This window comes from Lathamus discolor, chromosome 3, assembly GCF_037157495.1.
Source record: "Lathamus discolor isolate bLatDis1 chromosome 3, bLatDis1.hap1, whole genome shotgun sequence".
Taxonomy (NCBI): Eukaryota; Metazoa; Chordata; class Aves; order Psittaciformes; family Psittacidae; genus Lathamus; species Lathamus discolor.
The window spans coordinates 130,052,155-130,078,078 of record NC_088886.1 but is presented as its reverse complement, the minus strand read 5'-3'; the positions used below and the strand labels follow the sequence as shown (position 1 = coordinate 130,078,078).

The 25,924-nt window shown below is 43.9% G+C and overlaps 2 protein-coding genes across 6 annotated transcripts in view; both read left to right on the top strand.

The window, feature by feature from the left end:
• Positions 1-6,525, top strand: part of PIK3AP1 (phosphoinositide-3-kinase adaptor protein 1) — a 48,743-nt gene extending 42,218 nt beyond the window's left edge. For all 4 annotated transcript variants that reach the window (XM_065671758.1, XM_065671756.1, XM_065671757.1 and 1 more), the window contains 6 exons: positions 385-590; positions 2,316-2,388; positions 2,726-2,881; positions 4,606-4,676; positions 4,862-4,971; positions 6,066-6,525. In XM_065671758.1, the coding sequence (XP_065527830.1) occupies positions 385-590; positions 2,316-2,388; positions 2,726-2,881; positions 4,606-4,676; positions 4,862-4,971; positions 6,066-6,120 (671 nt within the window). In that variant the 3' untranslated portion in view covers positions 6,121-6,525. The remainder of the gene's footprint in view (positions 1-384; positions 591-2,315; positions 2,389-2,725; positions 2,882-4,605; positions 4,677-4,861; positions 4,972-6,065) is intronic.
• Positions 6,526-9,476: 2,951 nt separating this feature from the next.
• The window catches only part of TM9SF3 (transmembrane 9 superfamily member 3), a 58,509-nt gene continuing 42,061 nt past the window's right edge, over positions 9,477-25,924 (top strand). Inside the window, exons 1-2 of one of the 2 annotated variants that reach the window (XM_065671762.1) lie at positions 9,477-9,565; positions 23,780-23,975. In XM_065671762.1, coding sequence (XP_065527834.1) covers positions 23,810-23,975 — 166 coding nt within the window. In that variant the 5' untranslated portion in view covers positions 9,477-9,565; positions 23,780-23,809. Of the gene's footprint in view, positions 9,566-10,652; positions 10,807-23,779; positions 23,976-25,924 lie in introns of those variants that run through there. The other variant, XM_065671761.1, reaches the window with a different exon arrangement.

The window sequence follows — 25,924 nt, the reverse complement described above, 5'->3', positions numbered from 1 at the left end:
CTGCTGAGGAGAGAGATATTTTTGCAGTGAGGAAGCAGAGCATTTTGAGGAGTACATTTTGTGCTGTTCACTTAAATTATATTTGTAAGAGCAGAGATTATCCATGGGACATATTTGCATACAGGGCTACCTCTCAGATGGGCAAATAGCAAGATGGCATAAGGAGAAAATACTCTTCTGGTTAGGGAGTCATTCAATTTGTAGGGTTTGTTGTTTTTTTTTTTTTTTTTCCTTGATCCCCCCCCCCCCCCGGTTTTTGTTTATTTGTTTTTGTTTTTGCTTTAAAATCTCTGCGGTACCAAGGGTGCTTGATTTTCTTTGTATTCAGTGAGGAGGCCAGATGCCACAAGTTCAGTAACATTCTTGGTGGTGTTCTCTCTTCAGAGACAATAGTCAGGCCTGTAAGGGACCCATCGCAATCAAGCATATATGATCCATTTGCTGGAATGAAAACCCCAGGTCAACGGCAGCTGATTACATTACAAGAGCAAGTGAAAATGGGCATACTCACTGTTGATGAAGCTGTACTTCATTTTAAGGAGTGGCAACTGAACCAGAAAAAAAGATCAGAATCATTCCGGTTCCAGCAGGTACAGGCTTACTTTACTGTTTAAGAAATGCATCTGTCTCTCTAGGTATATCTCACAAGCTGTTCAGCATGGTTACATTTCTTTCCTGGTTGGAGCAGGAAGCCTGCTAACATAGTCTTCCACCTAGCAGAGTTCTGTCCTAACATAGAATCATAGAATAGTCAGGATTGGAAAGGACCTTAAGATCATCTAGTTCCAACCTCTCTGCCATGGGCAGGGACACCTCACACTAAACCATCCCACCCAAGGCTCTGTCCAACCTGACCTTGAACACCGCCAGGGACAGAGAATTCACAACTTCCTTGGGCAACCCATTCCAGTGCCTCACCACCCTTATAGTAAAGAATTTCTTCCTTATATCCAATCTAAACTTCTCCTGTTTAAGTTTTAACCCATTACCCCTTGTCCTATCACTACAGTCCCTAATGAATAGTCCATTCCCAGCATCATAGAGGGGTTTTTCTCATGCAGCAGTAAACAGGCAGCTGTTTTACAGATTTGATTGCGTTGTAGTACTATTGTGAGGTTTTGAAGATCTGTGCATTATGAATTGGGCCAAATCCAGTTGGCTAAGTTACCTTTCTAGTTACCTAGCACCTGCCTGCTGGTGGGGGACTTCTGTGGTGCACATTTAGCTTGTCAGTTCTCATCCCTTTCAGATCAGTGAAGATTCAGTGTCCCAGATGGTGTACTGGCTTTGAAGTCCTGTATTGTAGATGGTTTGATCTTTCCCTGGGTGTTTGATGGCTCCATGACTATCTGTTCTTTGCATCTGTGCAACGTCTAGCAACAGTCAAAAGTGAAAGCACAGTGTTTGGGTGGTTTAGCTGAAAGAGGGAATCATGTTGGCAGCAGTAACAAAATGACTGATGGAACTAGCAGTCATAGTTTAAAATTTCCATTCTCAAGTTAGAGTGGGGCTCCCTCTTTAAAACCACTTGTCTGAAGCTTTTTGTTTGTGCTGCAGCAGTCTGCTCTCACACTTGAGGTGCTGGTCTCCAGTGTGTGACACTGTTTTGGGAGCTGTCAGAACAAAGACTTCTGATTCACTTTGAAGGGTCTTCTCTACCCAGACACGGTAGAGAAATCCCTTCTTCTGTCAATAAAGAATGCAGTGCTGCTTCAGTGGATGTCTGTAGCAGAGATGAAGTGTCATGCTCTGTGCCCCATCCCATTAGCAGCTTTCAAAAGTTCCAGATCTTGCCAGTATGCTGTCATACAGTGGTGAAGAGGCTTTTCTCCCGGTTACATTTCCAGGTGTCCCCTCTTGCTTTAGAGGGGACACTCTGAATTTTCCCTCACTCTCTGGGATGCATGGCAGTTTCCTCTGAACCCTGCAGTCAGAATTATCTGTTCATTAGTACAGAAAGGACTATGCTTGATCGTGGGTCTTGTTTTTGTGCCAGTGTCACAGTGGAAACAGAAAACAGAGGAAATTCTAAACTAAATGTGCTGCTTATCTGCAACTGCCAGTGAGTCTGTGCACTTGACCTAAACACACACAATGAACATCGGAAAAAAACTGGCTTCTGAAAGGCACACATGGATTTCTGAAGGGAATAAATTAAAACCTGTTGATACAGTTTGGACTTCAGCCAAGTCTAGCGGGCTTTGTTACAGCTGGGTTGAAAAGTTAGCTGAAGTACGATACTGGCTAACTTTTCAGAAAGCTGCTCATCCTCCTTTATCCAAAGCCCTGAAAAGAATATCTTGTGATGTTTCTAGGAAAACCTGAAACGGCTACGAGACAGCATAACTAGGAGGCAAATGGAGAAGCAAAAAAAAGACAAAGCTGCAGGTAACAGTCTCTGATTCTGACATTCTCTGGTAATGAAGCAGCTGACAATATTAATATGCTTTTCAGGCAGAAGTGTCTCCATGTGTATTGTAGTTTTGTCATATTTTAATATTCACATCCATCTGTCTGTTGGCTAAAACATAGCGCTTTACTCCTTAATTTTCCAGACTGAGGAAAGGATGCCCACATCTGTGGAGTAAATCTTGATCCATTCAATGTACATCGCATGTATGATCACCCTTATGTGATCATGTTTAACTTTGTTCTCAGGTGGAAAGCTGTCTCTCAGGGACTATACTTGCCTAGAGCCTTCTGAGCTGTTCATTTTCCGTTTCAGATTTGGAAATTACAGTACCCATTCGACATTCTCATAATACTTTGGGGAAACCAGAATGTGGAGTATATGAATACACACCCAGGAAAAATGTTTTCCCACCAAAAAATGAGTTAAAGCGAGGAGACTGGAAAACAGAAAGCACATCTAGCACAACAAGTAAGCAAACCCTGAGTACCACCCTCTCTACAGGAATGCTGGATGGAAAACACTTCCCTAGCCTGACTCTGGAGTAAGCTCAGGGGACAAGACTTCTGTTACTGAATCCCAGTGCTGACTCACCACCCCAAACCCTGCATGCATTCTGTTGCATGCTGGCTGTTCTCAAAACAGTAAAAGCAACTCCAGGTACATCAAGGGGTTTGACCATCTCTTGCCTGCATCTCTGCAGGAGGAGAACCTGAAAGCTGAGTGAAAAATTCCCGTGAGCCTCTTCAGGGAAAGCGTATTACCTGTCTTCAGTTCTTAAAAGTATATGGCTGCTGCTGCCTTAGAAAAAAAGGATGATACCTTGCCATAACTCTCAGCAGGCAGTGTGCTCTTCTGGTTTGAAGGGCATAGTTATATTGCAGGCTGGGAACCCACATCTACATAGTTTTCTAAACTGTTGCAAATAAAGGACAGCATTTTTCATGTGGAACCTCTAGAGTAACTTGCACAGTCTGCACATTTTTATTATGTTTTTTATTAGGTTTAATTTGCACAAATTAAATCCCTGCATTCTTGCTGTTATTGCAGACTGTACAATTCTTGCAGAAATAATTAAGATCATTTTGGTTTTCTGAAAGGAATATGGAGTCCCAGTGAGGTTACTACCTTTGTGGCTCTTGGCAAGATAGAGCTGTCACATGTCCAAACTAGGTGCCAGAGGCAGTTGACAGAGCCAGTAACTTGCATGTAAGCAGTTGAGAGAGATGTTAATGCGTCTAAGGAGTTTACTATGTGCAGCTTGGCTCTCTTTCCCACAGCATGATTGTGAGAATGGACCCTAATACAATATTTAGCACTCTTTAAGCACTGCTGTTTGAACCAACTGATAATGAGTTACTTCACCAAGGTTAGGGAGGAGGTGCATCTTATGAGAAAATCTCTCTAGCCTCCATTTCAATGTTTCAGGTTTCTGAACTTTAGTGTCCTAGTATTGAACAGCCCTACAGAACATTATATATTTATGACTGAAACCAGCCATAGCAATGTAAGATACATTTGTGTGTTGCTGTCCCCTTCAGAGATGGCATGTCTGACTGCAAAAACATTTCATAGTTTGGGTCCATGCAAGTTAAATGGGTTTGCATAAATGGTTGCTGCAGGCTGTTTGAACAAATTTTGTCATTTTTAGCTTTGAAGGAGACTAGGAAACATTCCAGTAATGAGTAAGGATTGTTGTGAGAGGAGGTGGTGAACAGCTATTGGGAACAATAACATCATGAGCAGTCACTTACTGCAGGAATGAATGTGTGACAGTGTTCAGATCCATTTAACTTCATGCAGTTGTTAAAGACATGGAGACCGATAATTTAAATATACGTAAATGTTGGGTGTGTAACACTTGTGAAAATATTTACCTGACTTGGCAGCTAATATTGGCATTGTATCCTTTCAGTTAGGTTATGGTTGAGAGTATTTAACCAGAAGCCTGGACCTAGAGAGAGCAGAAATCGGCTAGAAAGAAAGCAAAACTGAATGGTTTGGCCCCATGGTCAGCATTGTATGAAATATCATTGTTTGGATCCTGAACATGTGAAAAATAACAGTGGAAATAAATTAATCCAAACAAGCATTAAATGATGCATGCAAGAGATTAGAAGGAGTCCTGAGTTAGTGATTTGTAGTTAAATGACCAGGATTTAATAATCAGTTTGTTTTTATCTTGTTTACTCTAGGTAGTGCAAGTAACCGCTCCAGCACTCGGAGCATATTGAGTGTCAGCAGTGGGATGGAAGGGGACAGTGAGGTAGGTTCTCACCTCTGCTATATACTGGTCCACTGTTCTTAAGTACCTGGCTTTGTTTTCATGCAAAAGAAAAGGAGCTCAGGGATAGCACTGCATTTGCAGAAATGGCAAATGTAGTCACTTCTGTTGTGAAGCTAACGAGGACCAAATTTCGCTGGCCTGTAACCTCTTTCCTCATTTTGTAGGACAATGAAGTTGCAGAAACAACTAGAAGCCGCAGCCCAGTTACCCACCAAACAGAGAGGCTGCCCTTCCCAGAAAGGCCTCCCAGAGTGCCTCCTCGAGGTGCAAGCAGGTAAAGCTAAAAAGCAGCTTAGACATGAGTGTTGTGTGCATCAATATAGAAGCTTTGGGCAGAAAGCAAGGCAGGAAGCAAATGTGTCTTTCAGCAAGATTTACCAGTCTGTAAATGCATGCTGTTGGAAATTGTAAAATCCTTGTTCCTCATCTGGAATCTTTGGTGGAATCGGTTTCCTGGTTAGTAACACGCCAATTGCAGTACTGTTACTGTGGTTCACATGCTGCAAGGACAGCAGTATTGAAGCACACAATGCTTGCTACATGCTACAATGCTAAGACTGACTGAGGTGGAGTAGCATCCTGATCCTGGCAGAGATTTAGTACCTAATCCTCCTCAGATGATCCTCTTGGAACATACAGAGTGGAGTGCACAGGGAATTCCTGTTTGGCATTCCCTTGGACTTCTTTAGTTTTGACAAAATCTCTCCAAAACATACTTGTTTACATGTATGATTGGCCTCAAAGCAAAAACCGCACTGGTTTTGTAAAAGGTGTTGAGGGTTTTTGCCTTGATTTGGCCACCACAAACTTCAGTGACTTAAAAACATTTCTTCAGTCCAACCAGTGCAAGTCTATGAAGTCCAGGCCCCAGAGATTTATCTAAGCACAGATCCTATCTGAAATTCCCCAGCTGTTAAAATAGTAATTAGTAATGTGTGGGTGCAGTAAATTCTGAATGTTGGCTTGAGGCTTTGGCAAGAATATAGCTGGAATTTCTCTCTAGTTAGTTTGGAAAAAAAAGATTTTGGATCTTTTGATCTCTTCCTATTGCTCTTCATGTAATTTTCAGGAGAAAGCTGTTATACTATCAAAGTTTTACTCCACCCAAGTATTACAGCAGCTCTTTCCAGTAATAGTAGAATTACTGCAGCTGAAAAGCAGAAGAAATAACTTGTGCAGGAACAGGGCTGTGGTACCTTGGCATCTGCTTTGTTACTGAATTGATGGTAGCCTGTTTTTCTTCTTGTATGACTATTGCTTGTAGTGTATTCTTAGTTATGATGTTATTGTGTGCAAGGTGTTGTTCCAGAACTGTATTCTCTTTTTTTTTTTTCTTTTTAAATGCATTTGTATTCTGTCTTTTTATAGGCCTGTAAGCAGTGAAGGCTTTTATCCTCCACCTGTGCCCCCAAGAGGTCGCTGAGTCTCTCAACATCTGTGGAATACGAGATTTTTCTGTTTTTGTATGTGTTTGTACAGATATTTTTGGGTTGTCTTTAAATTATTTATAACTGGGAGCCAAATGTGTCCTTCCCCGTCCTCCCTTTTAAAGCTCTGATGGCTTTTCGCATGATTTTCACTGAGACTTCTAGGTCTTCTATAACATTGTTTTTTAATTTAAATAATTTTGGTGCTTTGGGACTTCAAGAAAAAGCGTCATGGTTGGGAAGGAGAACACTGATGTGTGTCTTGGCAGCCCTGCTCCAACACAAACTTTCTTTTCGACCAAGAAAGAACACGTGTCCTCTTAGAAACTAAATCCTGATAAGCATTGCTACCAAAGCCCTTGAAACATGTTTGAAAAAGTAAAGAAAATTAGTTGTTCAAAGACTTTGTTTGAAGAACACTCATTACAGGAGGAACAGCTGAATGTACTCGTGTTTGGTATTACATTTTGGGTACAAACATACTGACCTTTCAGAAGATGTGGAATCTCCCTCCGGCAATCGTTAAATCATGGGAGGCTGAGAAGTTGTCTTTATTCAAGGTTGTGTGCAAAATACATTAAAAAACTCCACCTTTCACTTTCTCCTTCCCTCCCTGAAGACAACAGACATTGTCAAGGTGTTATTTGTGCTACATTTGCCATGAAATTTCCCAAGGGAGCTGGTAAGAGACCTGTTGTATCACAAAACAACTGTACTTAAAGCTTTTTTGGGGAGCGGGTGGGTATGTTGTTATTTGAAACCACACGACTGACCCCTTAAATTAGAGGAAGGAGTTGGCAGCAGTGCTGTCTGGCATCTCTTATATGTGTACATTGTAGAAGCAATATGAAGGCGTTTCACTTCATGCTCTGGAATAATATAGCAAGTCTCCAACTATAAATGCACACACCTCACAAATACCAGGCATGTAGTTAGCCTGCTGCTGTGGAAGTGCACAGCCTTGGGGCTGGACTCTGCTCTCTCTACTCTTCCTGTTTAGCAATGTGAATCTGCAACAACTATGTCCAGCCTTTTTTCTGCCAAAGGACTTACAAACATAACTTCCTGGTTTGGTGGTGTTCCAAATGCAGAAAGTATGTAAAGCAGAAATGAAGTTTGATTTCTTATCTCAAGGGACGTGAGTGATGGAAGTGAGGTGTTTTGGGAATTTTTTGGGTTGTGGGTTCTTTTGGGTTTTTGGTTGTTTTTTTTTTTTCTTTCCAGGCCTTGCAGTCTTTTGTGTGTATCCTGGCCACTGGGGAACCAAGTATAGGGCTCTGTTTGTCCATGAGTGATGCAGATGGGAATTCTGCAAGATAAGATTCAGGGTAGAGAATTAAGCATCGTACTTTGTTTTCAAACCATATGCCTTCTTCCAGCCCTGACAGGGACATAGATACATCTGTATTAGGTGATCCCTTGGGTGCAGGTAGGACGTGTAAAGCTTCTGTCTGGTCATGTAAGCTCTCCTTAATCTGTAAGAGAGCAAGAGTTGTAGCTCCTTCCTCTTGCAGGGTGGCAAAGTCAATGTGTGGAGCTGCAGGAGTGACAGATGGCAACTGTGACTCAGTCAGCACTGAATGAAGGTGGAGAAGCCCCTGCTGCTCTCAGGGGATAGGCATAAGCTAAGGATCATCTACACATTAAACTCATAGAATATGACTGCAAATGCAGTTCAGATAGCCTCTCCCTTTTATGGTAGAGGGATGCAGGTGTTGTGCTGTAGGTCTATATTGACAGGTACAGAGGTGACCTTTTTTTTCTCTTTTCCAAAGGACCTCAGCACCTTCTCCAGTAACTCACTACAGGCTCACTGACAGTTTGCTTTTTGTTCACAGTAGCCAGGAGAATGGTGAGGTGGGAGCTGCCTTCCTGTGCTGCTCTTGGAACAGAACAAAGCTCCCAGCAATATTCAGTCAAATTAGAAGCAGGAAAGGAGGTTTTGGTGCTGAAATCAGGAAAAAAATAGTAGCATGGATAAGGGAAGGAAACAGGGATAAAATAAACTAAAAGAGGAAATTCAACAGCTTGATTGTCTTCAGCTGTCACATATGCTTTGGTTTGCACACAGCTCCCTGGTTTTGCTCAGATGTTCCTCATCTCCTTAGTGCTGGCTGCAGCTGTGCCGCAGAGCTTGGAGTGGTGATGTGGTAAGACGAGTATCTGCTTCCGTATCTGCCAGGCACAACATAAGGTAGACCTGTAGGATGTGGGGAAAACTGCAACAAGGCAGGAAGGGAAGGGCAAAATATGAGAGTGTATCACACAGAAGGTTTCCTTTCAAAGCCACTGGACTGAAGCAGCTCAGGGATCCCTGCCTTGCCCAGCTAATTTTTAATTCTACACCCCTGCATGTGACAGCCAAATGTCTTCTGTGGGAGGAATTTATCTGAGCTGTATCTGAGCGTTTGCCTTTGCACAATCCTAATAACGTGGCTGTAAACTTGATTTTTATTGCTAGTGCTGCAGTGAGATGGCTTATATCTGAATTACTGAAAAGTAGCTCCTAAGTAGCCTTTCAGTCCCTCTCCCGTTTGCAACTTAGATACTTCTTTAGTCCGACCGGACCAAATGCTGACAAAGTCTGACAAAACCAAATGCTAGTGGGGGTCTGGTTTGGAGGAGAGGTGAGGTAGGACAGGTGGGGCTGAGAAATACTATAAATGCAGTCTGTTCAGCCCCCTTCCACATTGCCTAAGGGTGGGAAATAGAAGATAGAGCCGTACTCTCTGGCATTCCCATCTTTCTTTCTAACTTCTCCTGGATCAGTTGGGAATTTCACTGACCAACCATCACAGATTCTACTACTACCCTATGAAGGAGGAAAAGGAATACCTCTGAAATGGCTTCACCTGATAAATGCAGGTAAACATTTGGGGTACAGGCATGACGCTTAAAGTTTATGAAGACCATAAGAGATGCACCTTTTCAACTGCCGAAACGTGTTCCATGTTGGTGTGGCTTCAGTTAGTTGCCTTAAGCCTTTTCTGGCTCAGTGTATGCAGTCCTTGTATCTGTAATTTCCCTTTGTGCTGGTGAGCATGTGGTGTGTATTGCTTCCACCTAAGGTGAGAATTGCACTGACACTGAAGCTCAGAAGATACTGGAGAAGAAAACTGTGTGTAACCAGACTCTTGATTACTCAAGAATATGCTTGTGGGGGGAGAGCAGGAATGAACTGTGTTTTTGTCAGACATTAGAGGTCAAGGACTGAACAGGTAATAAAATTGCTGGTAAAAAGTAAATGACCTGGCCCCCTGCAGGGGCATCCACCAGGCTCAGGTGGCAGCTGGCTGGCCGGCCTGGGGAAAGCATTTGCTCTTTGTACAGCTGCTTCAGAAAACCCACTGCAGCAGATGGCTCTGGCTGGCTCTGTTGTTGACTGAGAGACTTAAGTACTGAATAAACTGAAGATGCTGAAGCCTCCTCTGTCTCCCATGGGTAAGCTACTCTGTTTTGGACTGAGACACAACTAGAAAGAAACATATGGTGTTATTACAGCTGACTAGGTAATTTTTTTGCTTTGGGTTTTTGTTTGTTTTGTGGGGTTTTTTTTATATAAACGTGTTTTGAATGGGTTTTGACAAGCATCTCTACAGTGACCATGCTTCTGCTGAAATAGGCAGGAGAATGTGAATATACTGTCTGGAAAAATGCTTCATATAAAAACACAGCTTGCTAAAATATATTCAGGGGAGGTAGATTGTGAACGTGTAAGATCACAAAGGGAAAACCTGTTAGGATGGGTATGGTAGTGGTTAACAGGTATCTGGTTTTGCACCATTTCTACAAAGCATGGATGGCATGTAATGGCACTGAGTGTGTCTCCTTTGCTATTTGTTAATGTGTGCAAAATTTGAGAAGACTGTTTAGCCCCTTTTAAAAAAATACTATGTCTGATAGTCTCTGAAAATTGTTTTTGCATTTGCTCGGTTTAAGAATTGTATCATTGAACACTTGATGCCATGAGCGTTTTGGCTCTGGGCTTTTGCTTGGGCTTTTCACTTTGGCCTTGCAGCCTGAGCTAGTTCCAAGCTCACACACAGGGCTGCAGGCTCTATCCGAGCCGGAGCTTACTGGAACCTCCCCGTGTGTGCGGCTCCGGTACCTGCCCTTGGGCAGCAGAGCTTTCTGCACTGCGGCGTTCCTGGATTTCTCCCACATGCACAAGTGCCGTAGGAAACGGGACCACGTACTGTTAAAGGCACTTGAAAAGAGTCCGTGGCACGTTCCCCTCAAATAACTTTATTGATCGGTACGTGATCAATTAAAAGATAATCGAGGCCTTAGCGTCTAACGCGCCCGCAGTGCGGGGCAGGTAGGTCATGCCCGCCGTCTCCCTCCCTTTATACCCGCATCCCCGGTCCGCCCGCGGGTACCCACCTGCCCCCTCCACGCAGGCAGCACCACTGCGCCCCGCTTGGCTCCCGGCGGCCGCCGTAGGCGCCGCGCTTCCGGCGTGCGGCCGGATGACGTGGCCGGGCGGAGCGGAAGTGGCGTCGCAGGTCGGCGTTGGCGGCGGGGCGCGGGCCGGCTCCGCGGCGGGGCCTGCTGCGTGCGCGCGGACGCCGAGGCCCGAGATGGCGGCGCCCGGGCTGCGGCTGTGCGCGGCCGCCGCGCTGCTCCCGCTGCTGCTCCTCTGCCTGCCGCCGCGCGCCCGCGCCGACGAGCACGAGCACACGGTGAGGCGGTGCCCGGCCTCCCCCGGGGGGCCCGCTGTGCTTGGGCCGCCGCCCCGGCCGCGGGCCCTGCTGCCAGCGAGGGGCGGCGGCGTCCGCAGCGGCCCGGGGAGCGCGGCCCGGCCGGCGGGCTGAGCGCGGAGTGACGGGCCGCGGCCTGGGGCGGGGGTGAGCGGGCGGGCGGCGGCCCTGGCGGGTGGTCCCGCCCAGCGGAGCTTTCTCCTTGTGTTCCCCGCTGTGCGGATTGTGTCGGCAGCGCGGGGCAGGTGTGGGCTATGCGCTCTCTCATTCGGTGTGAGCGGGGCGCTCGGGGAAGCGCTACCGGAGGTTTGTGATCCGGTTCGGACATCCGTGTGTCGGCCGGGCGCGGTGCCGCTTAGATAGCGGCCGCGCGTCCCGCCTTTTCCCGGCGGAGATAAAAACCCCGCCGGTGCCTGTGCGTTGTTTGAAGAGGGCTGCCCGGCTGTCGCGCTTTGCGGGAGCGGCCGTTCCTTCCGGGAGGGTGTTTGCATTTGCCTCGGCACAGCGGTACAATCCGGAGCTGCCTGCCCCGGGGGAGCCGCGGCAGGGTGACAGCGGGTGGCCGGGGGGTGGCGTGGGCCTGGGCTGAGCGGAGCGCTCCGCTTGGGGCACTGCACGGAGCCCGGAGGGAAAGGGTGCGAAAAACATAGCTTGAGCGCTCGCCTGTCAGTGTGAGGATAGATGCTCCGAAGTGCTTGCAATGTCACCCGAACAGAATCTCTCAGAAGGAAGCACTAGTGTACGATTTTGCATCGGAGTGTTGTTTCCTGTGGCTTTTGATGTGGGAGGGTGGAAGTCTGCGATGAGCTGAGATGTGATTTTGGCACCAGACTTCTCTGAAAACCGTCCCTGTTTCCTCACAAGTGGAGCGGATTGGAGTGTGCCCATGATTAAACACAGTGTCTGTCTCTGTCAGAACTTTCATACTTCTGAGAAGACTGGTGGGTTAATGGTTGCTCAGTTTCTTGACGTGGCTTTCTCTAGTTGGGGTGTAGTAAGCTTAATAAATGTTTTTAATAAAACAGATAAATAACATTGGTAGTTTGTGTGAGCAGTCATTAATCAGTTGCCCAATTCTATGTATTTATGAGACTTGAAAGCTGTTTAGGGTTGTTTTTATTTTTTTAAAGGCTATGGGAATTATCAGTGCTACAGTTAATGACAATAAAGTTAAGCTAACATTGAGGACTTTCAAAGAGCAAGGACGCTTTGAACTAGCTTAAGTCCCAGTTTTATTGCTGAACCGGTGTTTTAGTGTTGGGTGTCTGCTGAGGTGAGGTAGTTTTTGGCTTAGCACTGTGTTTATTTTTAAAGGCTGTTTGACTTGAGGAATTACTAATTATTTGTTTAATATTGGTAGTCTTCTGGGGAAAAAAGGATTTCATAAAGCTGTTACTGAATTTATTTGGTTTTGAGCTCTCCCTTCAAAAGGGAATTCTGATGGTTTTTAGATCTTCTGAATGATTATCTAAACAATTACCAATGGGAATCACAAATGCCTTTTGAAGGCTGGTCATTTTTTTCATCTGAATTACTGAACTCTTCAAGGCTCTCCGTCTCTTGGTTTAGTGTTCTCATTCATGTGGTGTCTGGTTTAGTAACATCACATGATAGGTTAGGAATAGTTGATGCAGGAAGATGGTCATTTTTTTTGGAAAGCTGTCTCCTTGATTAGATATTTTGATACTTTAGTATTGTTCAGGAGAGTGGAGTGGAAGTGTTAATAGCATGAATGAAACATGAACAAGGTTTTGTAATAGTACACTGATTTCGAGATTAAAAACCTGAAGGAAATGTTCCTTAAATACTGCGTTTTAATGAATCTCAGTTTTGAATATGACTGCAGTTGGAAGATTAATCTTTCGATAATCAAAGTGCTTTGTTAAATTTTGGAGGCTCTGCTCACTTTTGGGGAAGTGGAGAGGAAATACTAGCATGCCGATTCATGGCTTGGTAACTTCAAAATGTAAATTTTCACTAATTTTAAGACTTGAGTCTTATTGGTAGGAATACACACCATTATGTGCTGCTGTTTCCTTGTTACTGCCTTAGTGTGCAGCTTCTGGGTGAAGGCGTGCCGCAGTTTACTTTTAACTGCCGATGTAAGGGGCCTTATCTGTACCGAGTGTGCCGAACATCTAAAAGCACTGACTTGAATGTTTAATGCTCTGTGTTAGCAGGTTAATTTATTTACTGCTGCTATAATACATAATAGTATACGTTTATAAAATAATACATGTGTGTTATAATGCGTATTTTTGTGTTAATATAAATTGGCTGTTAATGCTTTATATGTGTCCTTTTTAACTGTAGGACTGCATAAGCAAATATTATAAAGGGTAACTGTGAGAGGACTCCATATAAAGCTCTATGACTGTACTAGTATTTCTGGAGTTTCTAGGTGTGGATAGCTTCATTGGATCAACAGCTAAATCCTTTACCTTAAAATTGAAATAGCCTTTAAAAATGCATTTCCTTAAGGGAAGAGTAGTAAAAATACAATTATAAGATAGGGAAATGGGTGTTTAAAATCATTAATAAGTGAAGAGAAATTAGGATTTGACACAGCATTTAAAATCTTCATTGTCAAAAGACAGTGCAGCACCGTAACTTCAGACCACAACAGAACAATGTGTCAGAAACTAACTGAAAACTTGTCTGCTGATTCTTTAACTGGTTTTCATGCTTCAGAGTGTGTCGTGTGTCTGCTTTTTGGCTGTATTCTGATAGTTGCACCATTTTTTGACAGTTGCCCTTTTACCTGTGGAAGAGGTAGTATAGCTGAGATATTGGTAGCCTTACCACAATATATACTGATGCTGCAGAAGCAGGGTGGGTGGGCTCCTGCTGGCTTCTGCTTTCACATCTTCTGTTACTAGACTTGTTGGAGTTGATAAAATATGCAAACCATAAAATTATTGTGATATATGCTGGGGGTTTTGTTGGGGCAGAATGGTCTAGGCAGTAGGTAGCATTTTAATTTTAACATTGCTTCAGTTTAATTATCAGTGCTTCATAAGCATGAGAGTTCATGACAAACATTGAAAAACAAACAAAACCCAGCCTATACTGCATAGCAAAATTCCTAATTGATAGTGACTGAGAAAAGCATTTTTGTTGGACTTTCAGTTTGATGATGTATGTTAAAGCCACAAGCATGTAATGAAATAATGACTTTTGTATAGTATGTGTAACTTGTCAGTTAGAGAAACGCTGTAGAAAACATCTCGGTGCATGTAAAAGTCCTCTTTGCATACTAAGTTGTGTGTAGATGAGCAGCCTGATTCCTTCTGAAGTTCTAGTGGTTCCATTTTGCAGAGGTGAAATAAATGTCATGGAAGCAGGAGGAGGCTTGCTTGAGCAACCTTGTGCATCTAGGAAGCGTAGCACTAAAAGACTGCTTGTACAACAGTTCAGACTGTCCTGCTGGTGTAGTTCTAGCCATGGTTTGGTGAGGCCTACAATTCGGAGAGAAATGAAAAGATGTTACTGGAAATAATCTGTTTTATCCAAAGGAGAGCACAGGGCTGAAATCCATAATTTAATAGGTTATGGGTGCGAGCTGCAAACATCGAGTATTGTCACAGTGCTTGACAGAATATCTGTAAGGTACTGAGACTAGAAGCTTGGGATATTACCCACTGATTGAGTCTTACTTGCTGCCTCTCTTGTTTCCTGTCCTGTTTCTGCAGCTTTGCTCTGCCGATAACAGTTGGTTCTTTTCCCCTTGAAATATGTGTGCTGGTGTTCAAGGAACTGTATTGTGGAAAGCCTCCCTCCAAACTTCAACTTGAGAAAAGGAGTAAAATGGCATACTTTCTGAAAGAAGCTATCCTGATTTGAATTTATTTTGCTGAGTCACCATTTAAGATTTGGTAGTTGTAGTCCTCTCTGGCCCTCCATAATTTTTTGCAAAGGGTTTTCATGGTTTAAAAAGGATTATCACAACCTTCCAGTCTCATATCCTTTTCTGTAAATAAATAGTTTATTTCTAGGGCTACTGTGCTAATTTCTGCAGTTGTGCAAAAAGAATATTAAGTTGCTTTCCACATCATGAGTACCCTGATGGGTTAAAGAAAAGAAAGATGCATGTACTGTGCTGAAAACAGCCTCAGTGATATCCAGTGATAGGACAAGGGGCAATGGGTGTAAACTGGAGCATAGGAAGTTCCACGTTAACATCAGGAAGAACTTCTTTACTGTAAGAGTGACAGAGCACTGGAACAGGTTGCCCAGGGGGGTTGTGGAGTCTCCTACACTGGAGATATTCAAGGCCCGCCTGGACAAGTTCCTGTGTGATGTACTGTAGGTTACCCTGCTCTTGCAGGGGGGTTGGACTAGATGATCTTTTGAGGTCCCTTCCAACCCTTGGGATTCTGTGATTCTGTGATAATAGTTAGGGCTGGAAAGGACCTTAAGATCAAGTTCCAACCCCCCTCCCATGTGCAGGGACACCTCACACTAAACCATGTCACCCAAGGCTTCATCCAACCTGGCCTTGAACACTGCCAGAGATGGAGCATTCACAACTTCCTTGGGCATCCCATTCCAGTGTCTCACCACCCTAACAGGAAAGAACTTCCTCCTTATATCCAATCTAAACTTCCCCTGTTTAAGTTTTAACCCGTTACCCCTTATCCTATCACTACAGTCCCTAATGAAGAGTCCCTCCCCAGCATCCTTATAGGCCCCCTTCAGATACTGGAAGGCTGCTGTGAGGTCTCCATGCAGCCTTCTCTTCTCCAGGCTGAACAGCCCCAACTTTCTCAGCCTGTCTTCATACGGGAGGTGCTCCAGTCCCCTGATCATCCTCGTGGCCCTCCTCAGGACTTGTTCCAGCAGTTCCATGTCCTTTTTATGTTGAGGACACCAGAACTGCACACAATACTCCAGGTGAGGTCTCACAAGAGCAGAGTAGAGGGGCAGGATCACCTCCTTCCACCTGCTGGTCATGTTCCTTTTGATGCAGCCCAGGATACGGTTGGCTTTCTGGGCTGCGAGCACACACGGTTGGCTCATGTTCATTTTCTCATCAGCCAACACACCAAAGTCGTTCTCCGCGGGGCTGCTCTGAATCTCTTCTCTGCCCAATCTGTAGCTGTGGAAGTGATTGCTCTGACCCAGGTGTAGTAGTTGGCATGGTTAAACTTTATAAGATTGGCATCAGTTTGAATAGTTTGTAAACCATAAGGATACATGGAAATTGTCTATGTATTAAACCAGTAATTGTGTTGTCATGGAAGAAGTCCATATATACCGGGTCAAGCTGTGGAAGCTTCATGCCAGCTTAATATTCTGCAGGGGACTAGAATGGTTGTGTTGCCTTGTTGCTGGTATAGGTGGGTTTAACACAGTTTTAGCTTGCACATGCACAACATCTCTCTAGCCCAGTGCTCTGAGCAGATAGTGTGACCATGTTGTGTTGCTTTGGAGCAGATGTCCCCAGCTGCCATGTAGCTGATATGTGGTTACACTTGAGGTGCAGATTGGTCCAACACCAACTGGGTGTCAGTTACAGAAAAAAGTGTCTGAAGGTTTGCCTCCCATTTCTTAGATTGTACCAGCAAAAGGTAGGTAACTTGTGTTGATGCTGAGACTTGTTCAGGCTGCCCCTTTGATTTTGCATAGTTCAAGTAGATCATTATATACTCTATGTAGTTACTGAAATTACTGAGCTGATACCAAGCTTAGTGAAGAAAGGTGCAAAGCCAAACTTGCTAAGTACTACATTTTTCATAAATTACAGTAAGTAAAAGGTATTTCAAATTGTGTTTTGTACTCTTCTTTCATATTTGGAAGTAGTGAACTCTGAATTCTGGCACCATTACCAAGTTGTTAAATGCCTGTGTCTCTGAGCTATATGCAGTATATAGTTCCTTCACATGAACCAAACCAGAAGAGTTTGCTGAGGTATACCAGGGTGGATATTGCAGCGTCTTATTTGTTGATCTTTTTTGCTTTATCAGTTATTATGTTCTTAATAGGATACCTGTGTCCATATTCTGGCATGTGAGAAGCTGCCTTTCCACCATCTACTCCTCTGTAAACAAGTCAGGAAGGAGAATGAAGAAAAATAAAAATAATTTCTGAAATAGCAGTAGTTTGTACATCAAAGTCAGTCCTTCATGTTAGGAAGATGTTTGGCACTTGTTTTCTGAAGGGATGAAGATGAGATTGCATTGATGCATAAGTGTAACTCTAGATATTGGATTTATGTCACTAAAGTTATCTAGAGTCAACTCTGCAGATCATTAATTTTACTTCAAATTATTTTACCATTTGACATTAATACTTGCTGTGTTGCAAGCTCAGTAGTTTAGATACAGCTGTAATAGGAATATGTTTAAGAACTATGGCAGTGATGGGTCAGATAGTGGCTGAAGACTCTTATGTGTGGAGGGCAGGAAATATTTATTTACATCTCTTACCATGACAGCTGTTCTTGGTGATCTTAACTAACTTATTGAGCACATGACGTGGATGTTCTTGCACTTTGTAGTTGACTTCCTCTCTTGTTTGTTCCCTCCCTATATTGACAGGGAGTTCTTGATACTTTTCTCATGTTCTGGGATCTGGTGCAAGCTCAATGAATCAGAAGTATTTTGTTTGCTGCTGATCTAACAGAAGATAAGGAAACAATCACATTTACAACTGGTTATGCAAGTTTTCTGTCATTGTATAGCAATTTCTGAAAAAGACCATTGGACTCTTCGCACCCTTACTCTGTGTTGGTTTTGACTAGGGGTTATTGCTGACTTGCCTACTAAGGTTAACAGAAGGCAATAGGATTTTGATTTGCTCTGTTGCGCTCAGAGGGTACAGTTGAACAGTTGCTCGTCAGCCAATATCAGAACTGTAAAAATGAGAATTCAGGGTTCTTTGGTTTTGTCATTTTGTCCAGTGTGTCTAAGGCTGGTAAGTCCCTGATGAAATGAGAATAGTTTCTTCTGTATGTTCTTTCTGCCAAGAATGCAAGGTGGAGCTACAGAGCTGGAATTTTCTTCTTGTTTTTTATGGTTCCAAGTTTTCCATGGTTTCCAGATTCCACATATCATAGAATGGTTTGGGTTGGAAGAAACCTTAAAGATCATCTAGTTCCATCCCTGCCCAATCCAACCTGCCTTGAACACTTCCAGGGTTGGGGCATCCATAACTTCTCTGGGCAGCCTACTCTGGTGTCTGACCGCCCTCATGCTGAAGGAAGATAAAAAAAGAATATGACAGAAGTTGAAACTACTGCAAGACTGACAACAAATGTGCTGACCAATATCTGACTGGCACTGCTAGAGTGTACCTGAGTGCTGTGGCACCCCTTGTGACCAGGGCTTTATTTAGCAGTGTATTTTATGTTACCTCTTTCTTAATGTGACATTTTTCATATTTGTTTGCCTTCTCTGAACCTAGAAGTCCTTTTAGAGAGGTGACAAAACAGTCCTACAAGATACGTTTGTTCTTTGTCTTGCCTAAATAAGAATTATTTTCCTGTGTGTCGACACTGTTCTTTGTTGTAGATGCTTTGATATTGTGAAGGTGGTAATACCACCACAAACGTGAACTTTTTGATAGCCCGGAGTTCTTGCCACCAAATTACCGTACCAGTAGAGTAGGATGAGATGTGTCATGACAGCAATATATTCAAATGTGAGGGATCATCTTTGTAACGGGTAATGAGCAAAACCCAGCTGTCGTGGTTTAAGGCCAGCCAGCAACCCAGAACCACGCGGCCACTCGCTCACTTCCCACCCTTCCTCCCCCCACTCCCAGAGGGATGGGGGGGAGTATAGAAAGAATGTAACTCCCATGGGCTGAGATAAGAACAGTCCAGTGACTTAAGGTGTAACACAAAACCATTACTGCTACAACCAATAATAATAATAATGATAAGGGAAGTAACAAGGGAAGAGAATACAACCACTCACCACCCACCGACCGATACCCAGCCTGACTCGAGCAGCAGTCTAGCCTTCCAGGTAACTGCCCCCAGTTTATATAGTGGGCATGACGTGCTGTGGTATGGAATATTTCTTTGGCTAGTTTGGGTCAGGTGTCCTGCCTCTGCTTCCTCCCGGCTTCCCCTCCTCCCTGGCAGAGCATGAGACTCAGAAAGTCCTTGGTCAGAGTAAACATTACTGAGCAGTAACTAAAAACATCGGTGTTATCAGCATTGTTCTCCAGCTGAGAGTCAAAAACACAGCAGTGCACCGGCTACTAAGAAGGAGAAAAATGACTGCTACTGCTGAACCCAGGACATATATAGAACAGATATAGGGAGAGGAAAATCTGAGATTCTGCTAGACACCCCCTCCTCACCTCTCAAATTCAGGCTGCTGAATTATTTATTTATTTATTTATATGCTATTTTCCCCAGATGTAATGGTAGAATTGTGTTCAGCACAGATGTAGTAAACAGAAATACATCAAAGCTGAACAGAATCACAGAATCACAGAATCCCAAGGGTTGGAAGGGACCTAAAAGATCATCTAGTCCAACCCCCCTGCAAGAGCAGGGTAACCTACAGTACATCACACAGGAACTTGTCCAGGCGGGCCTTGAATATCTCCAGTGTAGGAGACTCCACAACCCCCCTGGGCAACCTGTTCCAGTGCTCTGTCACTCTTACAGTAAAGAAGTTCTTCCTGATGTTAACGTGGAACTTCCTATGCTCCAGTTTACACCCATTGCCCCTTGTCCTATCACTGGATATCACTGAAAAAAGCCTAGCTCCATCATCCTGACACCTACCCTTCACATATTTGTAAACATTGATGAGGTCACCCCTCAGTCTCCTCTTCTCCAAGCTAAAGAGACCCAGCTCCCTCAGCCTCTCCTCATAAGGGAGATGTTCCACTCCCTTAATCATCTTTGTGGCTCTGCGCTGGACTCCTTCCAGCAATTCCCTGTCCTTCTTGAACAGAGGGGCCCAGAACTGGACGCAATATTCCAGATGCGGCCTCACCAAGGCTGAGTAGAGGGGGAGGAGAACCTCTCTTGACCTACTAACCACTCCCTTTCTAATGCACCCTAAGATGCCATTTGCCTTCTTGGCCACAAGAGCACATTGCTGGCTCATGGTCATCCTCCTATCCACCAGGACCCCCAGGTCCCTTTCCCGTTCACTACTTTCCAGCAGGTCACCCCCCAGCCTGTACTGGTACATGGGGTTGTTCTTCCCCAGATGCAAGACTCTACACTTGCCCTTGTTAAATTTCATCAAGTTTCTCCCCGCCCAACTCTCCAGCCTGTCCAGGTCTCACTGAATGGCAGCACAGTCCTCTGGTGTGTCAGCCACTCCTCCCAGTTTTGTGTCATCAGCGAACTTGCTGAGGGTGCACTCAGTTCCCTCATCCAGGTCATTGATGAAAATATTAAACAGCACCGGTCCCAGCACCGACCCCTGAGGAACTCCACTAGTCACAGACCTCCAGCTAGATTCTGCGCCATTGACCACAACTCTCTGCCTTCTTCCTTTCAACCAGTTCTCGATCCACCTCACTACTTGATCATCAAGCCCACACTTCTTTAGCTTATCTATGAGGATGCTGTGGGAGACAGTATCAAATGCCTTACTGAAATCAAGAAAAACTACATCTACTGCTCTACCATCATCCCTCCATCTAGTCACTTCCTCATAGAAGGCTATAAGGTTGGTCATACATGACTTCCCCCTCATAAAACCATGTTGGCTGTTCTTAATGACCCCCTCATCCTTGATATGCCTAGTGATGGAGTCAAGAATAAGTTGTTCCATCATCTTTCCAGGGATGGAGGTAAGGCTGACCGGTCTATAATTACCCGGGTCCTCCTTCTTGCCCTTCTTATGACTGGTGTGACCTTTGCCATGCGCCAATCCTCAGGCACCTCGCCCGTTTCCCACGACTTACCAAAGATGATGGAAAGTGGCCTAGCAATGACCTCCGCCAGCTCCCTCAGCACCCGTGGGAATTAAGTTGCTTAAGCTGGTTTTCTTACTACAGACCTCTTAATTTTGTGAGGGCACTGGGAGCAGCTGATGGACTGCAAATTGCTGTGACTAGGGACTTGCTGATTGTGAGTGAGGTGTAGCTGGGGATGGCTGAGGTGCTGTGATAATTTATGTAGCAGCCCTGAACAGATTTCTCTTACAGTGTTCTGGGGTGCTTGTAAGAAAGGGAGAAGTAATAAATGTAGGCTGTATTCTTTGTGTATGTTTGAGCTGGTCCCTTATGTCTCCAGAGGAGACTGATGGCATCTTGGAGTCATTGTGGGAAAAGCCTGTAGGCCCTGAAGGAGGGCTAAGCATCATGCAGATAAGAGACAAACACAGACCAAATTTATTATTGCAGATGTTGTAATTACAATGTAGATCAGAAAATGTACCAAGATTTTTGAATAATATGTTCTTAAGAAGTTGGTGTTTGTCACTTGATGATGGTCTGGTATAATTCCAAAAATAGAGAGGTCCCAACTCAGTATGAAGCAGGTTGGAAACGAGAAGTCAGTCCTTGCTTTATTCAGGCACTGACAAAGATGAATTCACAGACCTAATGATGTTGTCATATTCTGTTACTGAAGGTTAGACAGAGACATAGCTCAGTTCTCATGTAAGCTGTTGCATTGCAAGGAGTAATGCTGAAGTAGGCTCTTGACAAGTTAAGACCATTTTGAGACACGGCTGAAAATACATTCTGCAGCTGTTAGGGAAAGAAACAGAAGATGTGCTAGGCATAACAGACTAGAAAGATATGGACCAATTTGTCCCCTCTTACATTGGCAAGAGCTAGAGGTGGTATCGTCGTGCAGTTTCCACTGTTTCTGCTGCTGAGGGAGCTGGAGCTGTGATCTTTCTTTCATTCTTCATTCCCAACTTTTTTTGAAGTTTGACAGCTGTGCTGTACAGGTATAACCTTTCTGGTTGCTGGTCTAGAGGAGGAATGTCTGCTTTCTGTGTTGTTTTCTCTTTCTTTCTTCATTGACATTTCTTCCTTGACTGTATGGAGACCTCATAGCAGACTTCTGGCATCTGAAGTGGGCCTACCAGGATACCTGAGAGGGATGCTTCATCAGGGACTGTAGCAATAAGACAAGGGATAATGGGCTTCAACTTAAACAGGGGAAGTTTAGGTTAGATATAAGGAAAAAGTTCTGTACTGGGAGGGTGGTGAGGCACTGAAACAGGTTGCCTAAAGAAGTGGCGAATACTCCATCCCTGGCAGTGTTCAAGGCTAGGCTGGACAGAGCCTTGGGTGACATGGTTTAGTGTGAGGCATCCCTGCCCATGGCAGGGGTGTTGGAATTAGATAATTTTAAGGTCTTTCCAGTCCTCACCATTCTGTGACATTCTGTAACTGTCAGAAATGTTTCAAAGTATGTGCTCTGTGAACAGGTGGGTTTGTGAAGCTGTGTTTGGTCTCTGCTACAGCTCAGGATGAAATTAGTAAGGTATTTGAAGCTTCTTGTTGGAGATGGCTCACATAAGAGGCTGGAATTACCCTTGTGCACCTTTGTAACACAAAAAACTGCGCTTGTAATTGAGATGATGTTTTAGTGTAGAGGAATTTAATTATTTCCTGAAGCGTGTTTGTTTAAATCCTTGAATTTGACTTTTAAACACCGCATCTGAAGAGTTTATTGCATACCACATGCAGCTAACTATTTGTGAGTTAACCTGTCGGTATGACTGTGGTAATTCAGAATAAATGGAGTTGAAGAACCTTTGTTCATTTGTTAAAAAGGGAGATGCAAAGCTGTATTTAGTATTTCAGCTGTGTGCTATGAAATAGTTACAGCTAATTAACATTTGACTTTCCTCTCCAGTGTGTTCTGTGTATGTGTATTGGTCTTAAAATAGTACTTTATACTTCTGCACTTAAAAAAAGAATAAGTCAGGATTTATATGGTGATTGTACTTGCAGGTGCGTATTGTTATTAATAAGTGTTTTCTGCCTTAAAAGTTAGATCACTGTCCCTCCTAATCTGTTACAGTTACAGTAGGTGAAGAAAGTATGTTGTGAGGGAAGGTTTGTAGTAACCAGCAAACCTGATACCTCATCCAGATGCAGTCAGATACAGCCCAAATAGTGATTTCAGATCACTTAAATCTAGTGAATTCATGCAGGATTAGAATACTGATAGATTAATGGCTTTAAGGACTTTGTTGTTGTTTAAAAGTTCTAAGGGCTTGAAAAGGATTACTGGCTGCTAGCCAAGGAATAAATTTTCCTAGCTAACAGTAGCTGTGGAGAGTGAAAGGTGGGTGTTCCCAGAAAGAATTTCACGGCAGCAGCCAGACTCCTTGCTGTTCTGTTTTGGTTTTTTTTTGCTGTGAGAGGGTTGAAAATACATCAGAATAGTCCTTCTGTCTGAGTGTTTTGTCCCTTGTAGGTATGCGACAGTTTCATTTTAGTGCTTCCTGTGAGGCATTGTGCTCTTCTGGGAATTTTAAATGTAATTTGTACCATTATAAAAATCAAAAGGAGTTGTATTTTAGGAAAATACAGTATCCCTGACACCATCGGGTAGATTGCCCGATTTATTTGGTAGGATCTTGTTTAACAGGATTTTAGTTTGATGTTTCTCTTGGTGGAGATAGGCAGGGTTCTGCTTTTAACTGGTGCATGTTTCCACAGAATTTGTAAAAGCTGTTTTATTTTTTAAACTGATGCTTTTCTCCACTTCTGCTCACTGTATCTTTTGCCTCTCTGTTAAATTTGTATGAATCCCTCTCTTTTGGTACTTCAGGGATAGGCTCTACTAAACTATAGAGTCAACTCGGCTTTGTTTTTGTAGGAAAGCAGACTGAAAATCTTTTCCTAGAATCCCTGCCGCCCGAAAGACAAAAATACACAACTGTCTTTAAATATAGCTGTTGCTTGTGATTGAACAGTCCTGCCTTGCTAGTTAATATGAATGTGAGAGTTTCTTGACTATTTTTATTCTGCTGAGCTTGTTATCTAACTCAATAACTTTGTCTTTCAGTACCAAGATAAAGAGGAAGTTGTTTTATGGATGAATACAGTAGGACCCTACCATAATCGCCAAGAAACATACAAATACTTCTCCCTTCCTTTCTGTGTGGGATCAAAAAAAAGTATCAGCCATTACCACGAAACCTTAGGAGAAGCATTGCAAGGAGTTGAATTGGAATTTAGTGGTCTTGACATCAAATTTAAAGGTAAGCAATTGAAAGTGCATTTAGTCTCTTAAAAAAATCACAAACCTTTAAAACTTCATTTTTTGAACTAGAACTGAAAGTTTGTTGCTGCTAGCCACCGAGTGTGTTTTATATTGTTGCTTGAACCGCCCTATAAGGTTGCCTGCTACTACTGACTTTTCAGTTTACAGTAGTTTTCATCTGTGTGCCCTTTAAAGATGATGCTTGCAGCAGATACATGCTTCTCAGGTAACTGATGACATTTTATAAAGTGAAACTAAGGTTTCTGTATATGAATGATTAAAAGTATATCTAATGAAATTGTTATTCTGGTTTACCAATTCTGAAGATGCAGTTGGAAAGGAGTAGCAAGGGTTCAACACCTCAAAGTTCTACCTTAACACAAAGTTAATTATTGTATCCTTCTGGTTACTGTCTAGTTTAAAACACCTTTGAGAGATACCTTTATGTTATTGGCTCTAACTCATCATATGCCTGCATTTGGAGAAGGCTGGGACTCTTAATGACTTCTTTGCCTCAGTCTTCACTGGCAAATATTCTGACCACACCACCCAAGTCTTGGAAGGCAGACACAAGGGACCGTGAGAATGAAGACCTTAGGGCCCACTATAGAAGAGGATCTGGTTCGAGACCATCTTAAGAACCTGAACGTACACAAGTCCGTGGGATCTGATGAAATCCATCTGTGGGTCCTGAAGGAGCTGGCGAATGAAGTTGCTAAGCCACTGGCCATCGTATTTGAAAAATCATGGCAGTCAGGTGAAGTTCCTGACGACTGGAAAAAGGGAAATATAACCCCCATTTTCAAGAAGGGTAAAATGGATGACCCGAGGAATTGCAGACCAGTCAGTCTCACCTCTGTGCCTGGCAAAATCTTGGAGCAGATTCTCCTGGAAGGCATGCTAAGGCACATGAAGAACAACAAGGTGTTTGGTGACAGCCAGCATGGCTTCACTAAGGGCAAATCCTGTGTGACCAATTTTGTGGCCTTTTATGATGGGGCTACAGAACTGATGGACAGGGGTAGAGCAGTTGACGTCATCTCCCTGGACTTGTGCAAAGCGCTCAATGCTGTCCTGCATGGCATCCTTGTCTCTAAATTGGAGAGGCAGTTTGATAGGTGGACCACTCAGTGGATAAAGAACTGGCTGGATGGCCACACGTGAAGAGTTGTGGTCAATGGCTCAATGTCCAGCTGGAGACCAGTAACGAGTGGTGTCCCTCAGGGCTTGGTGTTGGGACTGGTCTTGTTCAACACCTTTGTTGGTGACATGGACAGTGGGATTGAGTGTGCCCTCAGCAAGTTTGCGGATGACACCAAGCTGTGTGGTTCAGTTGATACACTGGAGGGAAGGAATGCCATCCAGAGGGACCTTGACATGCTTGTGAGGTGGGCTGATGCCAACCTTACGAAGTTTAACCATGCCAAGTGCAAGGTCCTGGGTCGGAGCAATGCCAGGAACAGCTACAGGTTGGGCACAGAAGAGATTCAGAGCAGCCCTGCAGAGAAGGACTTGGGAGTGTTGGTTGATGAGAAAATGAACATGAGCTGGCAGTGTGCGCTCGCAGCCCAGAAAGCCAACCATATCCTGGGCTGCATCAAAAGGAGCGTGACCAGCAGGTCAAAGGGGGTGATCCTGCCCCTCTACTCTGCTCTTGTGAGACCTCACCTGGAGTATTGTGTGCAGTTCTGGTGTCCTCAACATAAAGAGGATGTGGAACTGTTGGAACAAGTCCAGAGGAGGGCCACGAGGATGATCATGGGACTGGAGCGCCTCCCGTATGAAGATAGGCTGAGAAAGTTGGGGCTGTTCATCCTGGAAGAAGGCTGTGTGGAGACCTCATAGTATCTGAAGGGGGACTTTAAGGATGCTGGGGAGGGCCTCTTCATTAGGGACTGTAGTGATAGGATAAGGGGTAACGGGTTAAAACTTAAACAGGGGAAGTTT